This window comes from Pristiophorus japonicus, chromosome 2 (assembly GCF_044704955.1).
Source record: "Pristiophorus japonicus isolate sPriJap1 chromosome 2, sPriJap1.hap1, whole genome shotgun sequence".
NCBI lineage: Eukaryota > Metazoa > Chordata > Chondrichthyes > Pristiophoridae > Pristiophorus > Pristiophorus japonicus.
Window position 1 is genome coordinate 102,353,520 of NC_091978.1, and position 26,672 is coordinate 102,380,191.

Here is a 26,672-nt window from a genome sequence, read left to right on the forward strand (position 1 = left end):
TGACCTCGCACTTTCCAACATTATACTCTATCTGCCAAATTTTTGCCCACTCATTCAGCCTGTCTATGTTCTTTTGCAGATTTTTTGTGTCCTCCTCACACGAGACTCGAGGTGTTCAGCGCCCTCCCGGATGCCCAGGGATTCCCAGGTGTCGGTGGGGATATTGCACTTTATCAAGGAGGCTTTGAGGGTGTCCTTGAAACATTTCCTCTGCCCATCTTGTGTTTGCTTGCCGTGTCGGAGTTCTGAGTAGAATGCTTGCTATGGGAGTCTTGTGTCAGGCATGTGGACAATGTGGCCCACCCAACGGAGCTGGTCGAGTATGGTCAGTGTTTCGATGTTGGCCTGATCGAGAACACTGACATTGGTGCATCTATCCTCCCAGGGGATTTGCAGGACCTTGCGGAGACATCGTTGGTGGTATTTCTCCAGTGATTTGAGGTGTCTACTGTATATGGTCCACGTCTCTGAGCCATACAGAGGCGGGTATCACTACAGCCCTGTAGATCATAAGATTGGTGCCAGATTAGAGGGCCTGATCTTCGAACACTCTCTTCCTCAAGCGATTGAAGGCTGCGCTGGTGCACTGGAGGCGGCATTGAACCTAGTCTGCCCTTGCTGATAATAGGCTCCTGAGGTATAGAAAGTGGTCCACGTTGTCCAAGACCGCGCCGTGGATCTTTATGACTGGGGGGGGGGGGGGCAGTGCTGTGTGGCGGGGTCAGGTTGGTGGAGGACCTTTGTCTTACGGTAAGGCCCCAGCTTTTGTACGCCTCGATGAAGATGTTGATGATGGCTTGGAGTTCAGCCTCTGAATGTGCGCAGACGCAAGCGTCATCCGCATACTGTAGCTCGACGACAGAGGATAGAACGGGGTTGGATCTAGCCTGGAGGTGACGAAGATTGAACAGGCTACCACTGGTTCTATAGTTTAGTACCACTCCAGCGGGGAGCTTTTTGAGCTTGAGGTGGAACATTGCAGCGAGGAAGATCGAAAAGAGTTTTGGTGCGATGACGCAGCCCTGCTTGACCCCAGTCCAGACGCAAGCTATTGAGCACAAGATAAATCACAGCCAAACCCCAGCTTGTCCTCACCCACATCCATCCACATATACTTCTAGCAGGAGTTGTTGGAGTATAATCAGAATTTGAAACAGATTTTTATTTCTGCAATGTAGGGTTTCTAATGGCAATTATAGCATTCTTACTGCTGCCCAGTTGGGATCAGCTAACACAGACCAGAAATCAATCTGAGAACTTAGTCTGTATGGCTCAGCAGCATTCAGAGTAAGCTACTGGGGAAATTCCCGCACTGTAGATACAGAGACTCAAAATCAAGATCTTATTTTCCATAAGTTTTAAAAGAACATTCAAAACCGCTATTTTTACAGGAACAGTTTATTCCATCAAAAAAATACAATCTACCTCACTTAGCTTCATGTTTCTACAACTGTTTCAACAATATGATTTGTAGGTTTAGGAGTTTGGACAACAGTGATAATGATAATATTAAGAACAAAAACAGATGTAGATTTCTGAAGCGTACCGTCCAAATATAGTACCACACAGTGTATAATGAAAAAAAAAATCCTAACATTAGGAAAAAATTTAATTAACTCTTCAACCTACAGATGGCCTATACAAAAGCTATAGTTTCATTTATTCCAGTCTGGAGGGCTACCTGGACATCAATTGATCTAAGGAAACTCCCCCTTCCCAAAACACTTTGGCAAATATAAAGATCATTAAAATTTACCGTCACCAAGTACCACAGTGCATTGGTACACAAATTGTGTGTGTCAAGTAGCAGGACATGGGTTTGTGGTTGGGACGTCAAGGGGAGAGCAGGGTCTAGATATTTCCCACTTGGTTGGATAATAACGCAAAAATCAAATTAAACAAAATTTACCCCTTTACTTTGTGGCTTAGCGACTTGCTGGTGGAAGCGTAGCATTAGCAAAAGCCTGGGAAGAGGTTTCCCACCTAGCCTCCCAACCAGAGAATGGCATTTGGCATGGGTGGAAAAACCTGACTCAAAGAAATAATTAAAAAATAGGAGAATTCTCATTTAAAATTTTAAATGTTTTTCTAAATTGCGGCCAATTCCCCCATGTTTTCTCACTACCCAACTGCCGTATTAGCATTATTTCTATATGTGAGAAGGCTATATTTAGAACAAGTTAAAATCAGTTTATGTATCAAACTGAATTTTTGGTAAGACGTTTAAACCTATTAAACACAAAATGCAGTTTTTTGGGAGAAGGGTTGGGGGTCGGGCGGGGGCGGGGGAAAAAAAAAAAAAAAAAAGAGTATTCAAAAGTGTATTTGGAAAAAGCAGCAATATTCAGATGGCTGTCTATTGAAGAGGTGCCCCTCTTAAAATACTGTAAAACATTTTGCATAAGCTCTATAGGTTAAAGAGTTAAACAAACCCTTTTCTATTTATTTCTCCCCACATTGCAAATATTTGTCTTTTGTGGTCCTGATTGGTTTACAAATCAGAAAACCACATAATTACAATAATTATTAATACAGGCAATGGAAGATATTTAAGGTAAATAGATCAGTGTTTCAAAGTAAAATGGGATGTTGATACTGATTATAAAGAGTTAGATTTCAATGAACTGAGGGCAAAAGTGTCTATTAAATATTGTAGGTTTACATTAAAGCAAGTTTCCTGTGCTTTTTAAAATCAAAAATTTACAGAATCTCACAATCGGAAACTGCACTTTAAACAAATCCTTAATGTTTATTACAAAGCATGCGCATTAACACTGAACTGAAACAAAGTTCTTTTTCCACTAGTTAGGACCAGTCGCTAGATAAATAATCACTGAATTGCAATATAGATACTCTTGAAATTGATGTGCTAAACTCGTGGTGAATATTTTGGATTTCTTGGCATTTCTGTAAATGACTTTAACTCATAAGGTATCCCAGAATCCACTTCACTTGATTTTCGGGAAAACAGCAGCCTTATATCACTGTGCAAGTAGATTTTTCCAGACTTTGAACTTTGAAACCTGAACAATTAGATACAAAAGTAGAATATGGTGAATATTTGGATACTAGTAAAAACCTAACATTCAATTTAAAATTATGCAATCATGCCAGTTTCCAGAGGAAAATACTCAAATGCAGTTTACATCAACACAAATATTGTTAGATTTACAATCGCTAAATATTTTCCTTACCAAAGCGGGGGAAAAAAATCTTACAATCTAACTGAATTTGATTCACATCATTACACACAGATGACTAAAGCTACCTTCTCTTTCCCTCCTCTACCCATGCTGGGGCATGATTCCATAGGCACTAGTAAATTTTCAGCACCTCATCCAAGTGAATATTCATCAAATGTAAGGCTGAACAAGGAAAGTCATGGGTCATTTCATCATGCAGCTGCCACAGCTGGGCCCAATCCACCCACATAACACACTTGCAGCAGGGATCAGTGATCAGAAGCGGGAACCCTGAACAGTATTTCCCTCCTTTCCAAGCACAGGGATACTGAACTGGCCCATTAGGGAGCTCTAAATTGTGGGGAAACACTCAACTACTCCACTGATGACGTGACTGGTGTCATGTTTGTAACCTCACATAACTGTAACCTTTATGTAACAACACTGTACACTGTATACACCTGAGAAATGCACACCTTGACCACAGGGGGTGAACTTGTGGGAGACATTCCTCACCTGGTCGTCCAAGTATATAAAGGGAGGTCCCATGCAGGGTCATCACTTCTTGGTCCTGTGAATAAAGGTACAGGTCACAGAGTGACCTTGTCTCCAGTATGTGCCTCATGTTGATTTGTTGTAGGGTGTAAGGACACAACATTTGGTGACGAGAAACGGGATTCAACGACTCAAGAGAATGGCCACCGGTAACACGGAGGAACGGTACTGTGTTGGTGAGGACTGGGACAATTTCGTTGAGAGGCTCCAGCAGAGCTTTGTCACGAAGGACTGGCTGGGAGCGGCAGCGGCTGACAAGCGAAGGGCGCATCTACTGACCAGCTGTGGACCCAAGACGTACGCGCTGATGAAAGACCTGCTTGCACCAGAGAAGCCGGCGGACAAGACCTTCGAGGAGCTCAGCAAACTGATCGGTGAGCACCTCAAACCAGCGAGTAGTATACACATGGCCCGACACCGATTCTATACGCACCGACGTTGGGAAGGGTAGAGCATACCAGACTTCGTTTCAGACCTTCGGCGCTTGGCCAGCCTCTAAGTTCACAGACGCCTGCAGGGGGGAGATGTTATGGGATTTCTTCATTGAGGGTATTGGTCATGCCGGGATTTTTAGGAAGCTAATTGAGACCAAGGACTTGACCTTGGAAGCAGCGGCGTTGATGGCTCAAACCTTCATGGCGGGGGAGGAGGAAACCAGGATCATTAACGCGCGCAACTCTGCTCCCAACGTGGCGATGGAGCAGGGAGTTAACATGGTAAACGCGACTCAGAACCCCGCAGGCAGGCAAGGGCAATTCGACACCAACCAGGCAGTAACAGACTCTAGAGTGGGTCCGCAACAGAGACAATGGCAGGTTGAACGGACATTTACACCATCACAAGGGACAATACGTCCCGGGATGGGACCATTGACACCCACAAACAGAGTGCTCAAGAATAATCAAAGAGACAATGAGAGAGGAATGCCTGGTAACAGCTCTTTTGTTCACAACAGTCTCAGCTCATGCTGGAGGTGTGGGGGCAAACATGCTGCGAAGACCTGCTGGTTTCAACAATTCATCTTCAGAAATTATAACTTGAGTGGACATTGAGCCAGGATGTGCAGGAAGCCTGCAGCGAGGCTGGTTTACGAAGTGGATGAACCACAAGAGGAGTCTGCAAGACAGGGGTATGCCTGGGACACAGCAATGGACGCTGAAGTTCAGTGGGTCCAGGTGGCAAACATCCACAACTCGTACACAAAAACGCCACCGATGATGATGAGAGTACTGTTAAACGACATCCCGGTACACATGGAGCTGGACACAGGAGCCAGCCAGTCACTTATGAGTGTCCAACAGTTCGAGAAACTGTGGCCACTCAGAGCTAGCAGACCCAAACTAGAACGCATTGACTCGCAATTACGGACGTGTACCAAATAGATCATCCCAGTGCTAGGTAGTGCAATGTTGGTGGTCACATTGGTGGATAACTGGCTGCCACTCTGGATTGTCCAGGGAAATGGTCCCGTGCTTTTAGGGAGGAGCTGGCTAGCCGAGATGAACTGGAAATGGGGGGGGGATGTGCACACCATTTCATCTGTGGAGTGAAGTTCAGGTCCTACTAAAGTTCGAGTCATTATTTCAACCTGGTGTCGGGACTTTCAAAGGCACCAAAGTAGTGGTACGCATCACCCCGGAGGCCACACCAGTGCACCACAAAGCCAGGGCTGTGCCGTATGTGATGTGGGAGAAAATTGAGAGTGAGTTGAACAGGTTGCTAAGAGAGGGCATAATTTCGCCCGTTGAATTCAGCGACTGGACAAGCCCCATCGTCCCTGTTCCAAAAACGGATGGCTCGGTCAGGATCTGCGGCGACTACAAGGCCACCATCAACAGAGTGTCCCTTCAGGACCAATACCCGTTTCCGAAGCAGAGGATCTTTTTGCCACGCTGGCAGGCGGCAAGCTTTTCACCAAGTTAGACCTCACTTCGGCCTACGTGACCCAGGAACTGGCCGAAGAATCCAAGCTACTGACCACCATCACCACGCACAAGGGGCTGTTTGTCTACAACAGGTGTCCGTTTGGCATTCGTTCAGCAGCCGCTATATTTGAGGAACATGGAAAGCCTGCTCAAATCCATCCCTGGAACAATCATATTTCAGGACGACATCCTTATCACGGGTCGAGACACCGAGGAACACCTCGACAACCTGGAGGAGGTGCTACGCCGACTGGACCGGGTAGGTCTGCGACTAAAGAAGTCCAAGTGTGTGTTTTTGGCCCCAGAGGTCGGGTTTTTGGGCAGGAGGGTTGCCGCAGACGAGATCCGGCCTACCGAATCCAAAACGGAGGCAATTTGTCGTGCGCCCAGGCCCGGCAACACATCGGAGTTGCATTCATTTCTGGGACTATTGAACTATTTCGGAAACTTTCTACCGAAATTAAGTACATTGCTGGAGCCGCTACACGTGGTTTTGAGGGGGCGGTCAGGAACGGGCTTTCAATCGGGCGCGGAACCTGCTTTGTTCCAATAAGTTATTGACCCTGTACGACCCCTGTAAGAAATTGGTTTTGATATGCGATGCATCATCCTATGGGGTTGGGTGCGTGTTGCAGCAGAGTAATGATGAGGGCCAACTCAAACCTGTGGCTTATGCCTCCAGGTCGCTCTCCCAAGCAGAAAGTGGGTATGGGATGGTTGAAAAGGAAGAACTCGCATGTGTGTACGGGGTGAAAAAGATGCACCAGTACCTTTTTGGCAGAAGGTTCGAGTTAGAAACGGACCACAAGCCGTTAACATCCCTGTTGTCCCATAGCAAAGCTGTCAATGCCAATGTGTCAGCTCGCATACAGCGATGGGCTCTCATGCTGGCTGCGTATGACTACACCATACGGCACCAGCCAGGCACCGAAAATTGCGCTGACGCGCTCAGCAGGCTTCCACTGGCCACCACTGAGGGGGCAGCGGAGCAAAGCGCCGAGATGGTCATGGCTGTCGATGCCTTTGACAGTGCAGGCTCTCCCATCACAGCCCACCAGATCAAAACCTGAACAGAGATCCCCCCCTATCTCTGATTAAGAAATGTGTCCTGACTGAGGATTGGGCGCCCGCACACGGAGCATGCCCTGAAGAGGTCAGATCGTTTCACAGACGAATGGATGAACTCTCCATCCAAGCCGAATGCCTACAATGGGGCAGCCGGGTAGTCATGCCCCAGAGGGGTAGGGAAGCATTCATCAAGGAACTCGACAGCGAGCACCCAGGCATCGTGCTTATGAAGGACATTGCCCGGTCACATGTATTGTGGCCGGGAATTGATGCAGACCTGGAAAACTGTGTTCGCAGGTGCACGAAGTGTGCCCAGCTGGGCAATGCCCCCAGGGAAGCCACACTCAGCCCGTGGCCCTGGCCACGTATTCATGTAGACTATGTGGGCCAGTTCATGGAAAAATGTTCCTCATTGTTGTTGATGCGTACTAGAAATGGATCGAGTGCATGGTATTGAATTCGTGCATGACATCCACCACAGTGGAGAGTCTGCATGCAGTCTTTGCGACCCACGGCTTGCCGGACATCCTAGTTAGCGACAATAGCCTGTGTTTCACTAGCTATGAATTCCGGGAGTTCATGTCGGGTAATGGCATCAAACATGTCAGGACAGCGCCGTTCAAGCCGGCTTCCAATGGCCAGACGGAACGTGTGGTCCAAATCGTAAAGCAAGGCATGCTCCGGATTCAAGGCCCCTCCCTTCAATGCCGCCTATTGCACCTCCTGCTGGCCTAAAGATCCCGACCGCACTCGCTCATGGGAGTCCCGCCAGCGGAACTACTCATGAAACGTACACTTAAAACTCGGCTGTCCCTCATTCATCCAGTCTTGTCAGACATTGTTGAGGACAAGCGCCAGTCCCAAAATAAGTGCCACGACCGTAACTCAAAGGGGAGCTGCATAGAAATCGATGTCCCTGTATTTGCTCTTAATCACGCTGTGGGGCCCAAGTGATTCGAGGGTACTGTAATTGGTAAAGAGGGGAATAGGGTCATAGTGGTCAGACTTAACAATGGGCAGATGTGCCGCAAGCATTTGGACCAAGTTTAAAAAAAAGGTTCAGCATGGACACTGAGGAAAATCATGAGATGCTACCCACACCACTGCCAGTGAACGAGCAACAAGAACCGTCAGCAGCATGCACAGTTCCTGCAGCCAGCCTGGACAAGCCGGAATCACCACAGGTGACAAAGACGCAGGCGTAGGCTCAACAACCAGAGTCCCAACTGTGGCGCTCCATGAGAGAGTGTCGACCGCCTGAAAGACTCAATCTTTGATCCAAAGATGTTGGGGGGGGGGAGGTGATGTCATGTATGTAACCTTCGTGTAACTGTAACCTTCATGTAACAACACTGTACACTGTATACACCTGAGAAATGCACACCTTGACCACAGGGGGTGAACTTGTGGGAGACACTCATCACCTGGTCATCCAGGTATATAAAGGGAGGTCCCATGCAGGGTCATCACTTCTTGGTCCTGTGAATAAAGGTACAGGTCACAGAGTGACCTTGTCTCCAGTATGTGCCTAATGTTGATTTGCTGTAGTGTGTAAGAACACAACAACTGGGAACGGCAGCCCATGTTGTATCATTCTACAGTGTGTTGGGGGAAATGCTGAATATGATTGAGACTAACTGAAGAGCTCTTGCAGAGAGCCAGCACAGGCTCAACAGGGCGAATGGTCTTCTACTGTGCTGTAACGATTCTATGATTCTATATCAACTCACTTTTCAGTTAATTTACTAAGATAGTGTAAGGATGATTGTATATTATGCACATATGGGCTCTGATGAAAGATCATCGACCTCAGCTCTGTTTCTCTCTCCACAGATTCTGCCTGATCTGCTGAATATTTCCAGCATTTTCTGTTTTATTTCAGATCTCCAGCATCCTCAGTATTTTGCTTTTGTGTACATACCATTTATATTAGACTCACAAAAATACTTGTTTGAGAAATAAAATAATTTTCAAAACAAAATTAACTTAGCTGTTTAAATATTTAAGACCTACACCACAATGGTTTCACTGGTGGGTCAGGTCAGTGGCAAATGCACTGAGGCTGAGGTGCATTACTTAGCCGGTACAGATACGATGGGCCGAATGGCCGCCTTCTGTGCTACAAGATTCTATGATTCTATAAAAGATGGAGGAGGTTTTAGTTTGAACCATCATTGGTGCAGATTGTGCTGATCTTAGCTATGGCAGTAGAGATGGTCTGGTCGCAAGACCCCCAAAATAAAAATCACCGTATTCCCTTGAATAGTGAACAGTGTGCAGTTATCAAGCAGGAAGAGAGTCAGATTTGGTTGCAATTTCCCCCCTCTTCACAGTTAAATTTACAATTAAAACCAAAGGTAACCTAAAACTAAACTTTTCAAAATCTCAGCTGAGAACCTTGCTTAAAATTAAATGAATTTGAAATCTATTAATGCTTGGAAATTCTTGTTGGAAATCTTCAGCAACCTATATCACACTAATGCTAGGAGGTACGCGTGTTATTTTCATTATCTACATACCTCAAATGAATCAAATAACATAGTACTTTTTTCTTTACTTCAGAATTTTCCATATTTTCGTGAGTCCCTTCATTTTCTTCAACTGGCACTAGAAAGATCCTGTGGCGCAAAAGTGTAATGTGGTTTGGTGGCATGTCGCTGAAGTCATACGTCACTAAAAACATCTTCACCACAGTTTTGTTTGGGTTGAATAAGGTCTGTAAGTGGACAGCAATTATTACAGTATTAATTCAAAAGCAACAACATAAGTAAAGAAACATGGGGCTCAATTTTCAGACGCCCACTAGAACGGCGCACATTGGACAGTCCCACCTAATTTATTGAACAAAAATTGCGACGAATATTTACCTCACGATTCTTCAATAGCTACAGGCCCATTTCCAGCTCGGCGCGGCACAGCAGGAGCTACTGGGGGCGGAGCTACAGCCCTGTGCCAAAAACAGTGCCGGCAGCTGCGTGCATGTGCGCGCATGCGCAGTAGCTCCTGGTCCGACCGGCGCTTTCTGTCTCCGGGGCGATGACCCTATCCCACGTCGCCCTTTTACCGGGCCGAGTGGCCTGACGCATCTTACCTGGCGGCGGGGCCCGCCCCCACTGGCCTCTCGCTGGGGGCGGCCCCGCCCGAAGTCCTCCTGAGAGCCCGGCATCAGCGGGGCCCGCCCGCCCGGCCTCTCGCTGGGAGTGGGCCCCGCCCGAAGAGTCGCCTGCATCGGCATCGGCTGCGTGCGGGTCCTGCCCAAAGTCCTCGGCGAGGCCCGGCTTCGGAGGCGGGGCCCGCCCGCCCTGCATCTCGCCGGGGGTGAGCCCTGCCCGAAGGGTCGCCTGTGTCGGTGGCCCGGCATCAGCTGTGTGCGGGCCCTGCCCAAAGTCCTCGGCGGGGCCTGGCTTCGTTGTCGTCTTCTCTCCCCCCCCGTTTCATCATCTTCTCCACCCCCCCCTTCATCATCTTCTCCCCCCGCCTTCTCTCTTCTCCTCCCCCCGCCTTCTCTCTCTTCTCCCCGGTGCGTAGAAATAATTTTTTATTGAGTGATTTTTAATTTAAATTTTTTTTTTTAATTTCTAATTTTTTTTCCGATTGATTTATTGGCTTATTTATTTATTTATTTATCATTTATTATTGATGATGGCTCTTTATTTGTAAAAGTGAAGTGTTTAATGTTTGTAAATCCCACCCCCCCCGCCCCCATCTCTCGTTCCCTACGCCTGATTTCTAAGTGTAGGCAAGGTTTTTCTGAGCATACAAAAATCTACACTTATTCCATTCTAAGTTAGTTTGGAGTAAGTTTTCGCTGCCTAAACTTGCAAAACAGACATAAGTGGCTGGATACGCCCCCTTTTGGAAAAAAAATCTGTTCTAAAATGGAACTATTCTAACTCACTAGAACTGGAGCAAACTAAATGTTGAGAATTGCAATTTCTAAGATGTTCCATTCTAAACTAGTTGCTCCAAAAAAATAGGAGCAACTCAGGCCGAAACTTGAGCCCATAGCCTTTAACTTTATCAGATTGATGCTTACAAATTATCCATCAACAAAGCTCAATGGTAAAAATTCATCGAACTCCCTTCATAAGAACGCAAGAACATAAAAAATAGGAGCTGGAGTAGGCCATTCAGTCTTTTGAGCCCGTTTTGCCATTTAATAAGATCATGGCTGATGTTCTATCTCAACCCCACCTTCCCGCAATATCCCCACATCCCTTGGTTCCCTTAGTATCCAAAAATCTATTGATCTCTGTCTCGAATATACTCAACAACTGAGCATCCACAGCCCTCTGGGGTAGAGAATTCCAATGATTCACAACCCACTGAGTGAAGAAAGTTCTCTGTCCTAAATGGCTGACCCCTTATTCTGAAACTGTAACAGACTCCCCATCCAGGGGAAACATCCTCCCAGCATCTACCCTGTCAGGTCCTGTAAGAATTTTACATGTTTTTATATCTTTCAATATTTTATCTGTTTCATTCTTCTAAATTAAAGGGAATATAGTTTAGTCTCCTCATCGAACAACCCCCCCATCCCAGGAATAAGTCTGGTGAACCTTTGTTGCACTCTCTCTAAGAGAAGTATATCCTTCCTTAGGTAGGAGACCATGGAGGAGAAAGCGTGTAGCGCCCCGTTCTGAGTGGTAACATTTGCGGTAGCTCAAAAGTATTGCCGAGCACTACGCAAGTGAAACCAATGCAAAATTCCACTAAAGCCGGCAAGAGGGGCGGTAACAGTGCAGCGCTGCAGGGATCGGAGGCTCCTTCCCTCCCTTAAAAGGGAAGGGCCATTACTGCAGGCTCTGCATGAAATTGATGTCCCTCCTCACCAACGGCAGCCTCGATCCGCAACGATCAGCCCCAAGCAGGGCTCATCAATCGCAGCTGAAGAAAATTGTGAAAAATGTATCTAAAGGCTCCAAACAACATTTTTTGTGACACAAGCAGCCTTAGCTTTAAATACCGCTCCCCAAGCGGCTGGTCTCCCTAACAATGCCTCCTGCAGCTGCCGGTGCGGACTCCTAGCGATGCTGCAGGAGGTGGAACGGAAGTTCGGGTCCGGAGCGCTACCGGGGCACTGTGCAGCCGGATGACATCACAATCTCCGGGACGCAGGAGATTGTGGCGCAAACCTCCATGGTAATTTTGCGGGCAAACGGGAGGCATAAAGGAGGCCAATTTCTAGCCCCAAGACTGTACACCGTACTCCAGGTCCTACCAAGTCCCTATATAATTGCAGTAATACTTCTCAACTCTTGTATTCCAATCCTTTTGTAATAAAGGCGAACCTATCATTTGCTTTCCTAATTGTGTGCTGTATCTGCATGTTTACTTTCTGTGATTCATGTACAAGGACACCCAGGTCTCTCTGAATACCAATATTTTTCAATCTCTCACCATTTAAAAAAAATTCTGCCTTTCTATTTTTCCTACCAAATTGGATAACAACATTTCTCCACATTATAGTCCATGTTCTTGCCCGCTCACTTAACCTGCCACTTTGCATCTTCATCACAACTTACTTTCCCACCTAACTTTGTGTAGTCAGCAAACTTGGATATATTACACTCAGTCCCTTCATTTAAGTCATTGATATTGATTGTAAATAGCTGAGGCCCCATTAGTTACTACCTGCCAACCCAAAAATAACCCGTTTATTCCTACTCTGTTTTAATTGGAGAACAGAAAATTGAACGGAGATATGATGAACGTTTGTAAAAAAGATAAGGGATAGGCATGGCAGACAGAAGCAGATATTTAATGGAGACAATAACTACATATTACACGTGAACAAAATGTGTCCAGCGATCTCAAACTTTTACATCTGCCCAGTTTATTTCAGGGGGATGTGGCGGGGGCGGGGGGTTTGAGGGAAAGAGAGGTAGAAAATAGCATTCAAGATTCACATGGTAATTTATTACCGATTGTTAAAAAGAAATAAGCCCATCAATTAAAATAGCTTCTAATATAAAATATTTAACATTATGAATGCTCAACCATAGCTAGAGAATAATCTGCAATGGCTTCTCTTCCTGCCTCTGCATAGTTATCTCTGGTGTCCCTCAAGGATCTATCCTTGGCCCCCTCCTATGTCTCATCTACATGTTACCCTTTGGCGACATCATCCGAAAACACAGCGTCAGTTTCCACATATACACTGATGATACCCAGCTCTACCTCCCCATCGCTTCTCACGACCCCTCCATGGTCTCTAAATTGTCAGATTGCTTATCCAATTCTGGACGAGCAGAAATTTTCTCCAATTGAATATTAGGAAGACTGAAACCATTGTTTTCAGTTTCCGCCACGAACTCTATTCCCTAGCCACTGACTCCATCGCTCTCCACCTTCTGTCTAAGGCTGAACCAGACTGTTCGCCACCTTGGTGTTGTATTTAATGCTGAAATGAGTTTTCGACCACATATCCGCAGCATAACTAAGACCGCCTATTTCCATCCCCGTAACATCGCCGGTCTCCGCTCTTGCCTCAGCTCATCCGCTGCTGAAGCCCTCATCCATGTGATAAAGAAGAAATTAGTCTCCTTCCAGGTCCTGTATGCAGTTTTCAGCACTCAAACCCAGCCATCACGTTCACCACCAGCCAGGGCTTCAGTAAAGTGGAAAACATGTTCTTAGGTGGATGATTAGTACACAGTCAGTCCTTCTGCCAGATTTATTTCCCTTTATAATGTTTTTTGTGAACTTTCCATCAGGTTTCAAAATGATTTACATAGAAACATAGAAACATAGAAAATAGGTGCAGGAGCAGGCCATTCAGCCCTTCTAGCCTGCACCGCCATTCAATGAGTTCATGGCTGAACATGAAACTTCAGTACCCCCTTCCTGCTTTCTCGCCATAACCCTTGATCCCCCGAGTAGTAAGGACTTCATCTAACTCCCTTTTGAATATATTTAGTGAATTGGCCTCAACTACTTTCTGTGGTAGAGAATTCCACAGGTTCACCACTCTCTGGGTGAAGAAGTTTCTCCTCATCTCGGTCCTAAATGGCTTACCCCTTATCCTCAGACTGTGACCCCTGGTTCTGGACTTCCCCAACATTGGGAACATTCTTTCTGCATCTAACCTGTCTAAACCCGTCAGAATTTTAAACGTTTCTATGAGGTCCCCTCTCATTCTTCTGAACTCCAGTGAATACAATCCCAATTGATCCAATCTTTCTTGATAGGTCAGTCCCGCCATCCCGGGAATCAGTCTGGTGAACCTTCGCTGCACTCCCTCAATAGCAAGAATGTCCTTCCTCAAGTTAGGAGACCAAAACTGTACACAATACTCCAGGTGTGGCCTCACCAAGGCCCTGTACAACTGTAGCAACACCTCCCTGCCCCTGTATTCAAATCCCCTCGCTATGAAGGCCAACATGCCATTTGCTTTCTTAACCGCCTGCTGTACCTGCATGCCAACCTTCAATGACTGATGTACCATGACACCCAGGTCTCGTTGCACCTTCCCTTTTCCTAATCTGTCACCATTCAGATAATAGTCTGTCTCTCTGTTTTTACCACCAAAGTGGATAACCTCACATTTATCCACATTATACTTCATCTGCCATGCATTTGCCCACTCACCTAACCTATCCAAGTCACTCTGCAGCCTAATAGCATCCTCCTCGCAGCTCACACTGCCACCCAACTTAGTATCATCCGCAAATTTGGAGATACTGCATTTAATCCCCTCGTCTAAATCATTAATGTACAATGTAAACAGCTGGGGCCCCAGCACAGAACCTTGCGGCACTCCACTAGTCACTGCCTGCCATTCTGAAAAGTACCCGTTTACTCCTACTCTTTGCTTCCTGTCTGACAACCAGTTCTCAATCCACGTCAGCACACTACCCCCAATCCCATGTGCTTTAACTTTGCACATTAATCTCTTGTGTGGGACCTTGTCGAAAGCCTTCTGAAAGTCCAAATATACCACATCAACTGGTTCTCCCTTGTCCACTTTACTGGAAACATCCTCAAAAAATTCCAGAAGATTTGTCAAGCATGATTTCCCTTTCACAAATCCATGCTGACTTGGACCTATCATGTCACCATTTTCCAGATGCACTGCTATGACATCCTTAATAATTGATTCCATCACTTTACCCACTACTGAGGTCAGGCTGACCGGTCTATAATTCCCTGTTTTCTCTCTCCCTCCTTTTTTAAAAAGTGGGGTTACATTGGCTACCCTCCACTCCATAGGAACTGATCCAGAGTCAATGGAATGTTGGAAAATGACTGTCAATGCATCCGCTATTTCCAAGGCCACCTCCTTAAGTACTCTAGGATGCAGTCCATCAGGCCCTGGGGATTTATCGGCCTTCAATCCCATCAATTTCCCCAACACAATTTCCCGACTAATAAAGATTTCCCTCAGTTCCTCTTCCTTACTAGACCCTCTGACCCCTTTTATATCCGGAAGGTTGTTTGTATCCTCCTTAGTGAATACCGAACCAAAGTACTTGTTCAATTGATCCGCCATTTCTTTGTTCCCCGTTATGACTTCCCCTGATTCTGACTGCAGGGGACCTACGTTTGTCTTCACCAACCTTTTTCTCTTTACATACCTATAGAAACTTTTGCAATCCGCCTTAATGTTCCCTGCAAGCTTCTTCTCGTACTCCATTTTCCCTGTCCTAATCAAACCCTTTGTCCTCCTCTGCTGAGTTCTAAATTTCTCCCAGTCCCCAGGTTCGCTGCTATTTCTGGCCAATTTGTATGCCACTTCCTTGGCTTTAATACTATCCCTGATTTCCCTAGATAGCCACGGTTGAGCCACCTTCCCCTTTTTATTTTTACGCCAGACAGGAATGTACAATTGTTGTACTTCATCCATGCGGTCTCTAAATGTCTGCCATTGCCCATCCACAGTCAACCCCCTAAGTATCATTCGCCAATCTATCCTAGCCAATTCACGCCTCATACCTTCAAAGTTACCCTTCTTTAAGTTACTTAAGCATTCCAATTTTTAGATTAGACCGATCACCTCAAGTCTGATCAAAAACAATTGAAATCAGTGTTTATTTGTGAACACTGTAAAACATCAAAAACACACATCTAAATAGTTTTTATGATTTCGGTTTCAGTAATGTTATATTATGTTTGAGCCTCCTCCAAGAAAGAAATACTATATGCGATTGTACCACAATTCATGGCTGCCAATCCAGGTGTGTTTGGATTGAACAGAGCTAATCTATTGAGGTGAGTGAAAGGTAAAATATTTGTTCCAATTATGTCAGAAAATACAGGAAAAACAGTGCAAAAGAAAAAGTAGCCAAAAAGAAACACTTCAGTCAGCAAATTAAGCACAGAATGAAACAGCACAATTACTATATAATGCAGCATTCAAAGTGCTAGTTTAAACATTTAAAATTTAAAGAAATAGAGCGATTTTCTATAGTGTATTCATTCCCCTCGCCAAAGAACACGAGAGAATTTCCCTTCCCCCAACTTACCATACGAGCAAGGATTTGTTAAGCAAGAACATATGTATAGGGCAAGGAATAATAAAATTAGTTGGTAGAAGTGAGAATTCATGAATGCAGCACTATTCCATGTAATTAGTACATGCAAATTTTAATCTAATAGGAATTTTGTAACCCAAGAAAAATTGTAAATTCAAGTACTATTAAGCAATGAAATTTTGAAAGTAAAAGATTTATTATTGATACAAATGTAAAATATCTAATATAGGCGAGTAGGTTAGTTTTGCTTAATAATAGAATCTCAATAGATTTTGAATACTCAATTGGACAAAAAAAACCCACTGTGTTCAATGATCATTCTTGTTGAGGACAATGCATTCTTCCTTTTTGAGGTATTTACCTTTCTCAAATTGGGTCTCACCTCGGCACATGCTTAGTTGACTGACTATGGAATTTTTTTGTTGTTCATTCAGTCTCCAAGCCAAGCTACTGAGACATCCATACAGCTAGAATTTGTTTATCTAATATGGAATGCACATTCTCCCTGTAGAGAAACACCCCTCCTATCCAAGTGCAGAGGCCGTCACAAGCAAAAGCTGAGGGGACTCCCCCCCCACCATACAGAGTTTGCGCAGGGGTACTGTTGGAGTTGTTCCTATTTAAATCACACAGCCTACCAGCAGAGCACCAATTGTGTGTGACTTGGAGGTGCTCCCAGGACATTGCAGCCCTTGTTCTTCTCGGTCATAGAGATCACAGAAGAAAAGAGGCGCTATCAAAGTAACTTTGGCGAGTTGCTGCAGTACATCCTGTAAATACTGTATACTGCAGTCAGTGTGAGCTGGTTGGTGATAGAGTCTAGTGGTAGGGGCTTTATTTAAGTGAACTGCACTGTCCTGGATGATGTCAAGTTTCTCCAGTTTTGTTGTGGCTACACCCATCCAGCCAACGCTTACTATTTCCCTACAGTGAGTCCAGTAGTGGAGATTTGACTGCAAGCAATCTTGCCAGACAGATCATAGGAATTGCAGCATTTTAATTATACATGTGTTATTTTCCATAGGAATAGTAGCAATGTATCTTTATTAAAAAGGGCATTCCTACAGTGGTAGTAGAAAGAAATGCATTTGCAGAGCACAGCTTCAAGAATGCTGTGGGTTCTCCTCTTGGAGGTAGCATCTGGGGTTTGTTATAACCTTCATTTGGATCTTTTTCTAGTCAACGTATTGGTGATATTGCAGAGCAAATGTATTTGCAATATAGTAAGTCCAACAGTACAGTTTGCCATAATATTGTTCGCCAGAATACTATTGGGATCTCTTAAAGATTGTTCATCCTGAATGGGTTATGACTTTCACCCATCAATGACATAGAATGAAGTAGAAATGAAATAGAACTGTCCCTGTTTTTTTTTAAATGGCAAAGAGTGTAAGATTATGTGACAGTGTGTAGATAATGCATGCCAAAACTTTAATAATCATTGACTACCCCCGAAAACAAATGGATCTGTGGGAGGGGGGGGGGGGGGGGGGGGGTTGGAGGGGAAAGGGAAAAAGGGAAGAGTAAAAAGCAGCATGTGGACCCCATCTCCCATCTCAGATGATGTGTGAGAAAAACAGACTGAAGTGAGGGGTCATTATGAACCTCTGTACAGAGACAGAAATAAGCTACAGATCAAAGCTTAAAATGCAGTGTATAAAAAGCAGCTAGATTTTATCCATTCTCCCCTGAAAGCATAAAACCTTGCTGGGGTATGGTCTCACAGACGTTGGCAGACTTCCAATACCCCTTCTAAGCAGCTAACCTCCATGTGTGAGTCTGAACAGCATCTTTTGGTAAGCTAGTCAACCTTGGGAACCTAAAGACTAATCCTATCATTCAATGTCCACATCATCAGAAATTATTGGAATGCAATGGCAAAAGAGAAATCCTGGCTGCTTTTTTTTCTCCTCTTGAGCCCAGAGAGGCGGGAACCAATTGTAATACCTTAAATGCTCTGGTGGTTACTTCAGTCCATTTTCTAAAGGTATTATTACTTCTGCAAGTTGGAAGAAAAGAACTGCATACACATAAATTGAAGAGGGGCTTGTCAGAGGCTTTAATTTGACGCATATGGGTATGCTCAATGCCCTTAAAAGGATTTGTAAAAAGTTATAAGCTGACCAAACTCACCACTTGGATAGTTCCTGCTTTGGGGACATTGTAACCTTTCTTTCCCAAAGATTCCAGATTTATCACACCCTAATTGAAAGAGAAATAGGAAAGCAAATACATTAACAAAGTTGGAATGTTTCCCCTTCCCAAGAGTGAAGAATCCTCTCCTTGAGATGCCCCAAATTTAGCATTTATTTGAAACTCTACAATAAATCAGACCATTAATAAAATGTTGACAATGCAACAGTGGAGACCCTTAATTAGGGTTGAGGTATATAGGCAGGAATCTAAGCATTGATCAAATTCATACCCAGTTTTTCTGTGTCTAGAGTTAACAAGTTCAAAAATAAATATTTAATATTTTTAAAATAGGTTTTTAAAATATTTTAAAAATACAAGGCCTGTGGCACACAGCAAAATGGCAGGTGGGTGGAACTCTGTGGGAAGAGGTCATCTGGGAGATGTACAACATTCGAGAATGGAACTGAGGCCAGAACCAGAGCTGCTCCCAGCTTCATTTTCAGGTAAATTCTTAAACATTTTTTTAACCTTTTATCGTGCCGGTCTGCAGTAGTCCCTTTAAGGAGCGCTTATTAGGCTATAGGTTGACTTGGTTTTCCTGAATGCAGCTGGCGCTGGCTGCCTCAGGGCAATCCAATGTGACAGAGGGGGTCTCAAACAGGCATTATCTCTCTTATTTACATATGCAAAGGACCGAATGCTTGATGGGCCCTAGACATCAACTTTTATGTCTATACCAATATGGAGGGCTACCTACTTTTGGCTCATAATGAGTGTTCACTTCTTCCCAGAATATTGGAAGCTTAGGCGCACAAAAGATTGGCACAGCATCATTGCACTTCTGGGCTATAGTGTCATCGGCATTAAAAAAATTAAAGCCTAATTTGTAAACAGCTATTGCAACAACGTTAACCGTGGACAATTGTACCAGAACCTCAAAATTCAGAGCTTTGTGGAAATAGCAAATTTCAGGGATTCTGGTATAGGCGACATCAAAATACTTTATCTATGGAAAACAGTCCAAGCCTTAAAACCTACCTCTTTGACTAAGCTTTTAGTCAGCTACTCTAATTTCTCCTTATGTGGCTTGGTGTAAATTTTTGTCTCATAATACTCCTATGAAGCACCTTGGGACGTTTTACTACGTTAAAGGCGCTATATAAATATAAGTTGTTGTTGTTGTTGTTGTTCAGTTCCTTAATGAAGAACATAAGTTGTCCTTTAGATATGGAGATAAACACAAATAAAATATCGACCCAATTCATCATAAATTATATTTAACAGAATTAAAAGGTTTGGAATAGGATGACTAAAACCAGTATTGAATCTGAATTATAAACAGGAAGAAAAAAAAAAAAGAGATTTGCATTTTATATAGCGCCTTTCATGACCTCAAAACGTCAAGTGTTTTTCAGCCAATGAAGTATTTTTGAAATGCAGTCACGGTTGTAATCTAGGAAACGTGGCAGCTAATTTGCACACAGCAATGACCAGATAATCTGGTTCAGTGCTGTTGGTTGAGGGATAAATATTGGTCAGGACACTGGGGAGAACTCCCTTGCGCTTCCTTGAAATAATATCGAGGAATCTTTTAGATCCATTTGAGAAGGCAGATAGGGCCTCGGTTTAACATCTCATCTGAAAGACGGCACCACCGACAGGGCAGCACTCCCTCAGAACTGCATTGAAGTGTCAGTCTAGATTTTTGTGCTCAAGAGGGACTTGAACCCAAAACCTTCTGATTCAGAGGCAGAGTGGTGCCAAATGGACCAAGGCTAACACTTAACAGTAATCCCAACAGATATAATATCCACAAGGCATTCTCTTACCAGGAATGGTGATGGGGCACTGTGTTCAGAAATGTTATAATATGATACATCCACAGGTAGTGTTACATGCTGTGGGCAGTATGATCCGCTTGCTCCAAGTTCAGCTGTAAAACCTTCAATTCTTCCTGATGGTGCAAATCTGCCTTTTAACAGGGATTCCTGAAATGAGATAAAAAGGCATTACTGATACAAACATGTAGGTTATAGCTTTCATATTATGATGAATGAATGGGTCGCATTACATAAAAAAAATGTAGAGCATTGCCTATTCCTGTATATTTCTAAAATCTTAGCATTGTAGTATCATAACATAAAACATTGGAGTAACATGGCAATGGCAGAATTACATTTTGAGCCCCCTGTTGTTGTGTAAAATGGAGATCATAAACTTGGAAAGTGAAAACCAAAGGAGAACAGTTCTCTGGCTACTCGCCGCCTCCCGGCAGACTGTTCACAGTAATGTTGGCAGAAACAAGGAATCAAGTTGCCTGTCCTTATGCCAAGTTTGTCCACAACCCGAGGAGGGAAAAATAAGAGTTTCCCATCAGCTAAAAATAAATTTAAAAATCATATTCAATTTTCATTCACTATGCCAATATGTTTCATTTGTTGTAGGATAGAATTCCTCTACAGTTTTGTGACTCAAATTGTAACATCTTTTAAAAATAATTAACAAATTAAACTAGAAAAACTAAACTAACAGCATTCATTCAATGGAGTCATATCCATTATTCAAACCTGTTAAACATGGCTCTGATTATATTTGTTAATTTTTTACACCATGCTTTTGGAGGTGTATTTAGTTATTTATTTGTTCCTGGGATGTGGGCGTCGCTGACAAGGCCAGCATTTATTGCCAATCCCTAGTTGCCCTCGAGAAGATGGTGGTGAGCCGCCTCCTTGAACAAGTATACAAATTGGATGAATTGGACATTCACTTCATACCACAATTGCAAACTTGACTGACTTTGTTTTCTACCAGGGCCAATTTGGAGCAATATGGAAACTTGTAGACTTCACAGTTGAACCCCACATACCATAAATAAGTATGTGGCACTGCCCAACTGCTCCTAATGTTAACAGACACCTCTCATACAGTAATTTCCACAATACGCATTTGTCTCAGTACTTTCCTGGGGATGCAATAATGAGAACCCCTTGTATCAACTGGATATCATAATCCTTGCATGTGCCCTACTGTGCTTCTCCAGTATTGTGAAAAGTGCACTGATCAGCATTTCAGAGATGAGGGCAGCTACGAATCATTAAGCTGTTTTATTTTACATTCAGTAAATGAACAGTTATAGCAAAACTCCCCATACTCCATACTCTTCTGTTATAGGGGATTTTTCCATTTCTTTTTCCTTCCTCTACACTCTGCCAAATTAGTTGTACTTGTTGTTCCATCCAAGGAAAGCGTTTAATTAAAATTAAAACTAAAACTTGTTATGTCACACCAACTATCAACCACCACATACCCGATAGGCCGTTATGCTAGTGCAACATTCTGGGTGTGTGCACTAACGGAGCTGTTTTAGAGGTAGGGATACTTCTTTGCCGCTCTGCACTCTGGGACTCTGCGCCTGTCATAGATGCGAGATCACGAGCTTAAGTGTCAGACTCTGGTATGTTACCGAATGACTGGAACAGCAGCAAATTGGAGCAAGGCATGGCATTCATTTTCCCCTTCCCAGCAGATGGATAAAACATATTTCTAGCTATGCCCTTGGTTGGTAATTACCAATGAGGAAGGAGTAAAAAAACAGAATAATTAAATCATTCCTTTTCATAACCAGCCCTGGATTGGCAGGGAGAAGTCACGTGATGACCACCCTGGAATATATCCGCCCAGAGTTGGCAATGCTATGAGTTTATACCTCAAAATTTCCAAGCAATGAACGGCTAATAGAAGAACTTGTGCTGCTTCTTGATGAAAACTTGCTAGATTCGCCTGCAAATGCACTCCGTAGGTGTCTCCTGAAGAGTAAAATATAGGCATCATAAAGATATTTTTTGTTACTATATTTTAGTCAAGTTAGCAAGTTTTATTTTTAAAATTTCAGCCATTAACAAAATAACAAATTCCTATTTGTTAAATTAATAGAAATGGAAAAGTAAACTTTTTTATTTTGATCGCTTCCCCATAGGAGTTTCTGGTCCCATGCACTCTGCAGGATTGACAAGGTCTTGCAGGCTTTCCTTCTTGCTCTGAAGATGGTGATAAAAACAAAGAGATACAGACAAACAGATTTTTGAAACAGAAAGCTGAAAGGGCAAGCTTTGGCCACGTTCAGGAGGTGAATTTAGGAGGGTACTCAGGAGTTACTTTGTTTAAGCCAAGGAAAATGACGCATTGACGCAGTGAAGCTAGATTCTTTTGCCCTGAAATTGCGGTAGGAGGTTTCCCACAAGCAGATGCCTCCGACCTGCAAAATATCTATGCACTTACCTGATGGTCCTGGAGGTTCGGACACTTGTGCTCCTGGATGTCTAGGCGTAGACTTGCGTAGAGACCCACATATCCCAGGGGCGCAAGCTGTTTAAAAGCACCCCTGGGATCACATGGGCCGGTCCAATGAAAGAAGGGGGATCACAATGCATAATTATGGGCATTCCGTATGTACGGAACCCCCAGAAGTATGAATGGGAATACCCCCAAAATACATGTACACTTAAAATAAGTTTAAAAAACGTCACATTTAAAATGAAATCAAAATTAAATTTAATTCAATATTTAAAACAAAAATGTAATGTTTTGAAAAATAAATTTACATATTTTAAAGGGTCTAAAAATAAACTTGTTTATATCACAGGTTTTAAATGTATAAATTATTGAAATTTTTTTTTTCTGTCCTTTAAAAGACTTATGCTGGTAAAAGCACCAGGCGTAAGAATTTCACCGGCATTTGCTGGGCAGAAGTTGGGCAAATAGCCCAACTCGCCACCGACGGAGGTCCTTTTTCCAGGAATGAGTCCAATCTGTTAAGAAAATTCTTGACAGATCGCAACTTCTGGGTTTTAGCGCATGCACTTTGGATGCCTAAACCTAGCGTGCATGCACACCTCGTACGCACCCATAGGGGCCGCAAATTACGGCCCATTATTTTTCTATTATTGGGCAAAGACAACTTGTACTGATTGATATTAGCGAATCTGTCATTACTGTTACTCTGTATGTTCCCTTTCGGTCAGGGAAATAAAGCAGCTTAATGATTGAGATCCGGCTTCGTCTCATGAGGTGTTTTTTCGGTTCGTCTTTGAAAAGATTTCAGAGATGAAAGAGGCGGGGCGGGGCGCATGGTCGGTGTGAAAAGCAAATATCCGGTTCAGATCACAAGGGGATATACTATTGCTACTCCTTTGGGTTATACTATTGCATAGTTTGATATTGGGCAGGCATATCCCAGAAGCAAGATGTTCATGCTGTGTGCAGAAGTATCTAGCACCATTGTACCCGCCAGAATATCTAAGGTAAGACCCTAAATTTGTAACAATTCCCCAGACAGGTGCAGCAGATATGGCACCAAGAGCAAAAGAACAACTAGCAATAACGGCCAAGCTTTGCATCATCTGCAAACTTAAAAATTGTACTCCTCTACCAAAGTCCAGGTCAATTATATGATACAAGAAAAAAAATACAAGTCCTAATACTGACCCCTGAGGGATCCCCCCCATGGCATACTTTTCTCCAGTCAGAAAACATCCATTCACTACTACTTTTGCCCTTCTTGTATCCTTTTTCAATTTCTCCCTGCATTCTCTGTATTATGCCAGGTTTTCAACTGTATTCTGTACCTGACAATCATCATAAACCTCTTTTTTCTGTTTTATTTGAACCTCTATTTCCTGTGTCATCCAGGGAGCTCTAGCTTTGGATACCCTATCTTTCCTCCTTATGGGAATATGTTTTGTTTATACCCAAACTATCTCTGCCGAGAAGGCCTGCCATTGCTCATTTACTATTTTCCTGGTCAATCTGTTTCCAGTCCACCTGCGCTAGATTCCTTCTCAAATCATTGAAATTGGTTCTCTTCCGGTTGGGTATTTTCAGCTTTGATTTCTTTGTTCCTTTCCATAATTATTTTATGGAAATTATTTTATGGAAACTTTCCTAATTAAAGTATGATCACTATTAACCAGATGTTCTCCCACTCCAACACACTCCAAGTTGCCCCACTTCATTCCCCATAACTAGATCCAGCACTGCTTCCTTCCTTGTTGGGCTGGAAACATACTGATTAAGGAAGTTCTCCTGTACACGTTTTAGGAATTCTTCACTTCCTTGCTGTTTATTTTTTTCCCAATCTATATTAGGGTAATTGAAGCCCACTACTATTATTGCTCTAATATTTTTAGATTTCTCTGAAATTTCCCCAACAGGTTTGCTCCTTGATCTCCCGGTCACTATTTGGGGGTCTATAATTTTAATTTAAATTGAATTTAAGGGTTAAGTCATGGCAGGAGAGCCCAGACCCATGTCATGCTCCTCCTGTGCTATGTGGGAAATCAGGGACACTTCCAGTGTCGCTGACTACTATGTGTGAAGGATGTGTGTTCAGCTGCAGCTCCTGACAGACCGCATTGCGGCACTGGAGCTGCGCATGGATTCATTCTGGAGCATCCGCGATGCTGAGGATGTCGTGAATAGCACGTTTAGTGAGTTGGTCACACCGCAGGTAAAGGTTACAAAGACAGATAGGGAATGAGTGACCATCAGGCAGAGCAGGAGTCCCCTGCGGTCATCTCTCTCCAAAACAGATATATTGCTTTGGGTACTGTTGGGGGAGAGGGGTCATCAGGGGAAGGCAGCAGCAGCCAAGTTCATGGCACCATGGGTGGCTCTGCTGCACAGGAGGGCAGGAAAAAGAGTGGGAGAGCGAAAGTGGTAGGGGATTTTATTGTAAGGGGAATAGATAGGCGTTTCTGCGGCTACAATCGAGACTCCAGGTGGGACCTTGTCAAAAGCCTTTTGAAAGTCCAAATACACCACATCCACTGGTTCTCCCTCATCCACTCGACTAGTTACATCCTCAAAAAATTCCAGAAGATTTGTCAAGCATGATTTCCCTTTCATAAATCCATGTTGACTTGGACCGATCTTGTCACTGCTTTCCAAATGCGCTGCTATTTCATCTTTAATAATTGATTTCAACATTTTACCCATTACTGATGTCAGGCTAACCGGTCTATAAATACATGTTTTCTTTCTCCCTCCTTTTTAAAAAGTGGTGTTATATTAGCCACCCTCCAATCCATAGGGACTGATCCAGAGTCGATAGACTGTTGGAAAATGATCACCAATGCATCCACTATTTCTAGGGCCACTTCCTTAAGTACTCCGGAATGTAGACTATCAGGCCACGGGGATTTATCGGCCTTCAATCCCATCAATTTCCCTAACACAATTTCCCGCCTAATAAGGATATCCTTCAGTTCCTCCTTCTCACTAGACCCTTGGTCCCCTAGTGCTTCCGGAACGTTATTTGTGTCTTCCTTCGTGAAGACAGAACCAAAGTATTTGTTCAACTGGTCTGCCATTTCTTTGTTCCCTATTATAAATTCACCTGAATCTGATTGCAAGGAACCTACGTTTGTCTTCACTAATCTTTTTCTCTTCACATATCTATTGAAGCTTTTGCAGTCAGTTTGTGTGTTCCCCGCAAGCTTCCTCTCGTACTCTATTTTCCCCCTCCTAATTAAACCCTTTGTCCTCCTCTGCTGAATTCTAAATTTGTCCCAGTCCTCAGGTTTGTAGCTTTTTCTGACTCATTTATATGCCTCTTCCTTGGATATGACACTATCCTTAATTTTCCTTGTTAGCCACGGTTGAGCCATCTTCCCAGTTTTATTTTTTACTGCAAACAGGAATGTACAATTGCTGAAGTTCATCCATGTGATCTTTAAATGTTTGCCATTGCCGATCCATGTCAACCCTTTAAGTATAATTCGCCAGTCTATTCTAGCCAATTCACGTCTCATACCATCAAAGTTACCTTTCCTTAAGTTCAGGACCCTAGTCTCTGAATTAACTGTGTCACTCTCCATCTTAATAAAGAATTCTATCATATTATGGTCACTCTTCCCCATGGGGCCTCGCATAACAAGATTGCTAATTCGTCCTTTCTCATTACACATCACCCAGTCTAGGATGGCCAGCCCTCTAGTTGGTTCCTCGACATATTGGTCTAGAAAACTATCCGTAATACACTCCAGGAAATCCTCCTCCACCGTATTGCTACCAGTTTGATTAGCCCAATCTATATGTAGATTAAAGTCGCCCATGATAACTGCTGTACCTCTATTGCATTCCTCCCTAATTTCTTGTTTGATGCTGTCCCCAACCTCACTACTACTGTTTGGTGTGCAAAATTAAAGCACATGGTATTGGGGGTAATGTACTGATGTGGATAGAGAACTGGGTGGCAGACAGGGAGCCAAGAGTAGGAACAAACAGGTCCTTTTCAGAATGGCAGGCAGTGACCAGTGGGCTATCACAAGGTTTAG

General features: G+C 43.6%; 1 protein-coding gene across 8 annotated transcripts in view; it reads right to left on the reverse strand.

Annotated features, from left to right (window-relative positions):
- Positions 1-1,289: 1,289 nt before the first annotated feature.
- atosb (atos homolog b) overlaps positions 1,290-26,672 on the reverse strand; it is a 188,401-nt gene continuing 163,018 nt past the window's right edge. For all 8 annotated transcript variants that reach the window (XM_070868444.1, XM_070868443.1, XM_070868441.1 and 5 more), the window contains 5 exons: positions 22,046-22,145; positions 20,169-20,327; positions 18,337-18,405; positions 9,250-9,446; positions 1,290-3,023 (listed from right to left, as the gene is read on the reverse strand). In XM_070868444.1, coding sequence (XP_070724545.1) covers positions 2,870-3,023; positions 9,250-9,446; positions 18,337-18,405; positions 20,169-20,327; positions 22,046-22,145 — 679 coding nt within the window. In that variant the 3' untranslated portion in view covers positions 1,290-2,869. The remainder of the gene's footprint in view (positions 3,024-9,249; positions 9,447-18,336; positions 18,406-20,168; positions 20,328-22,045; positions 22,146-26,672) is intronic.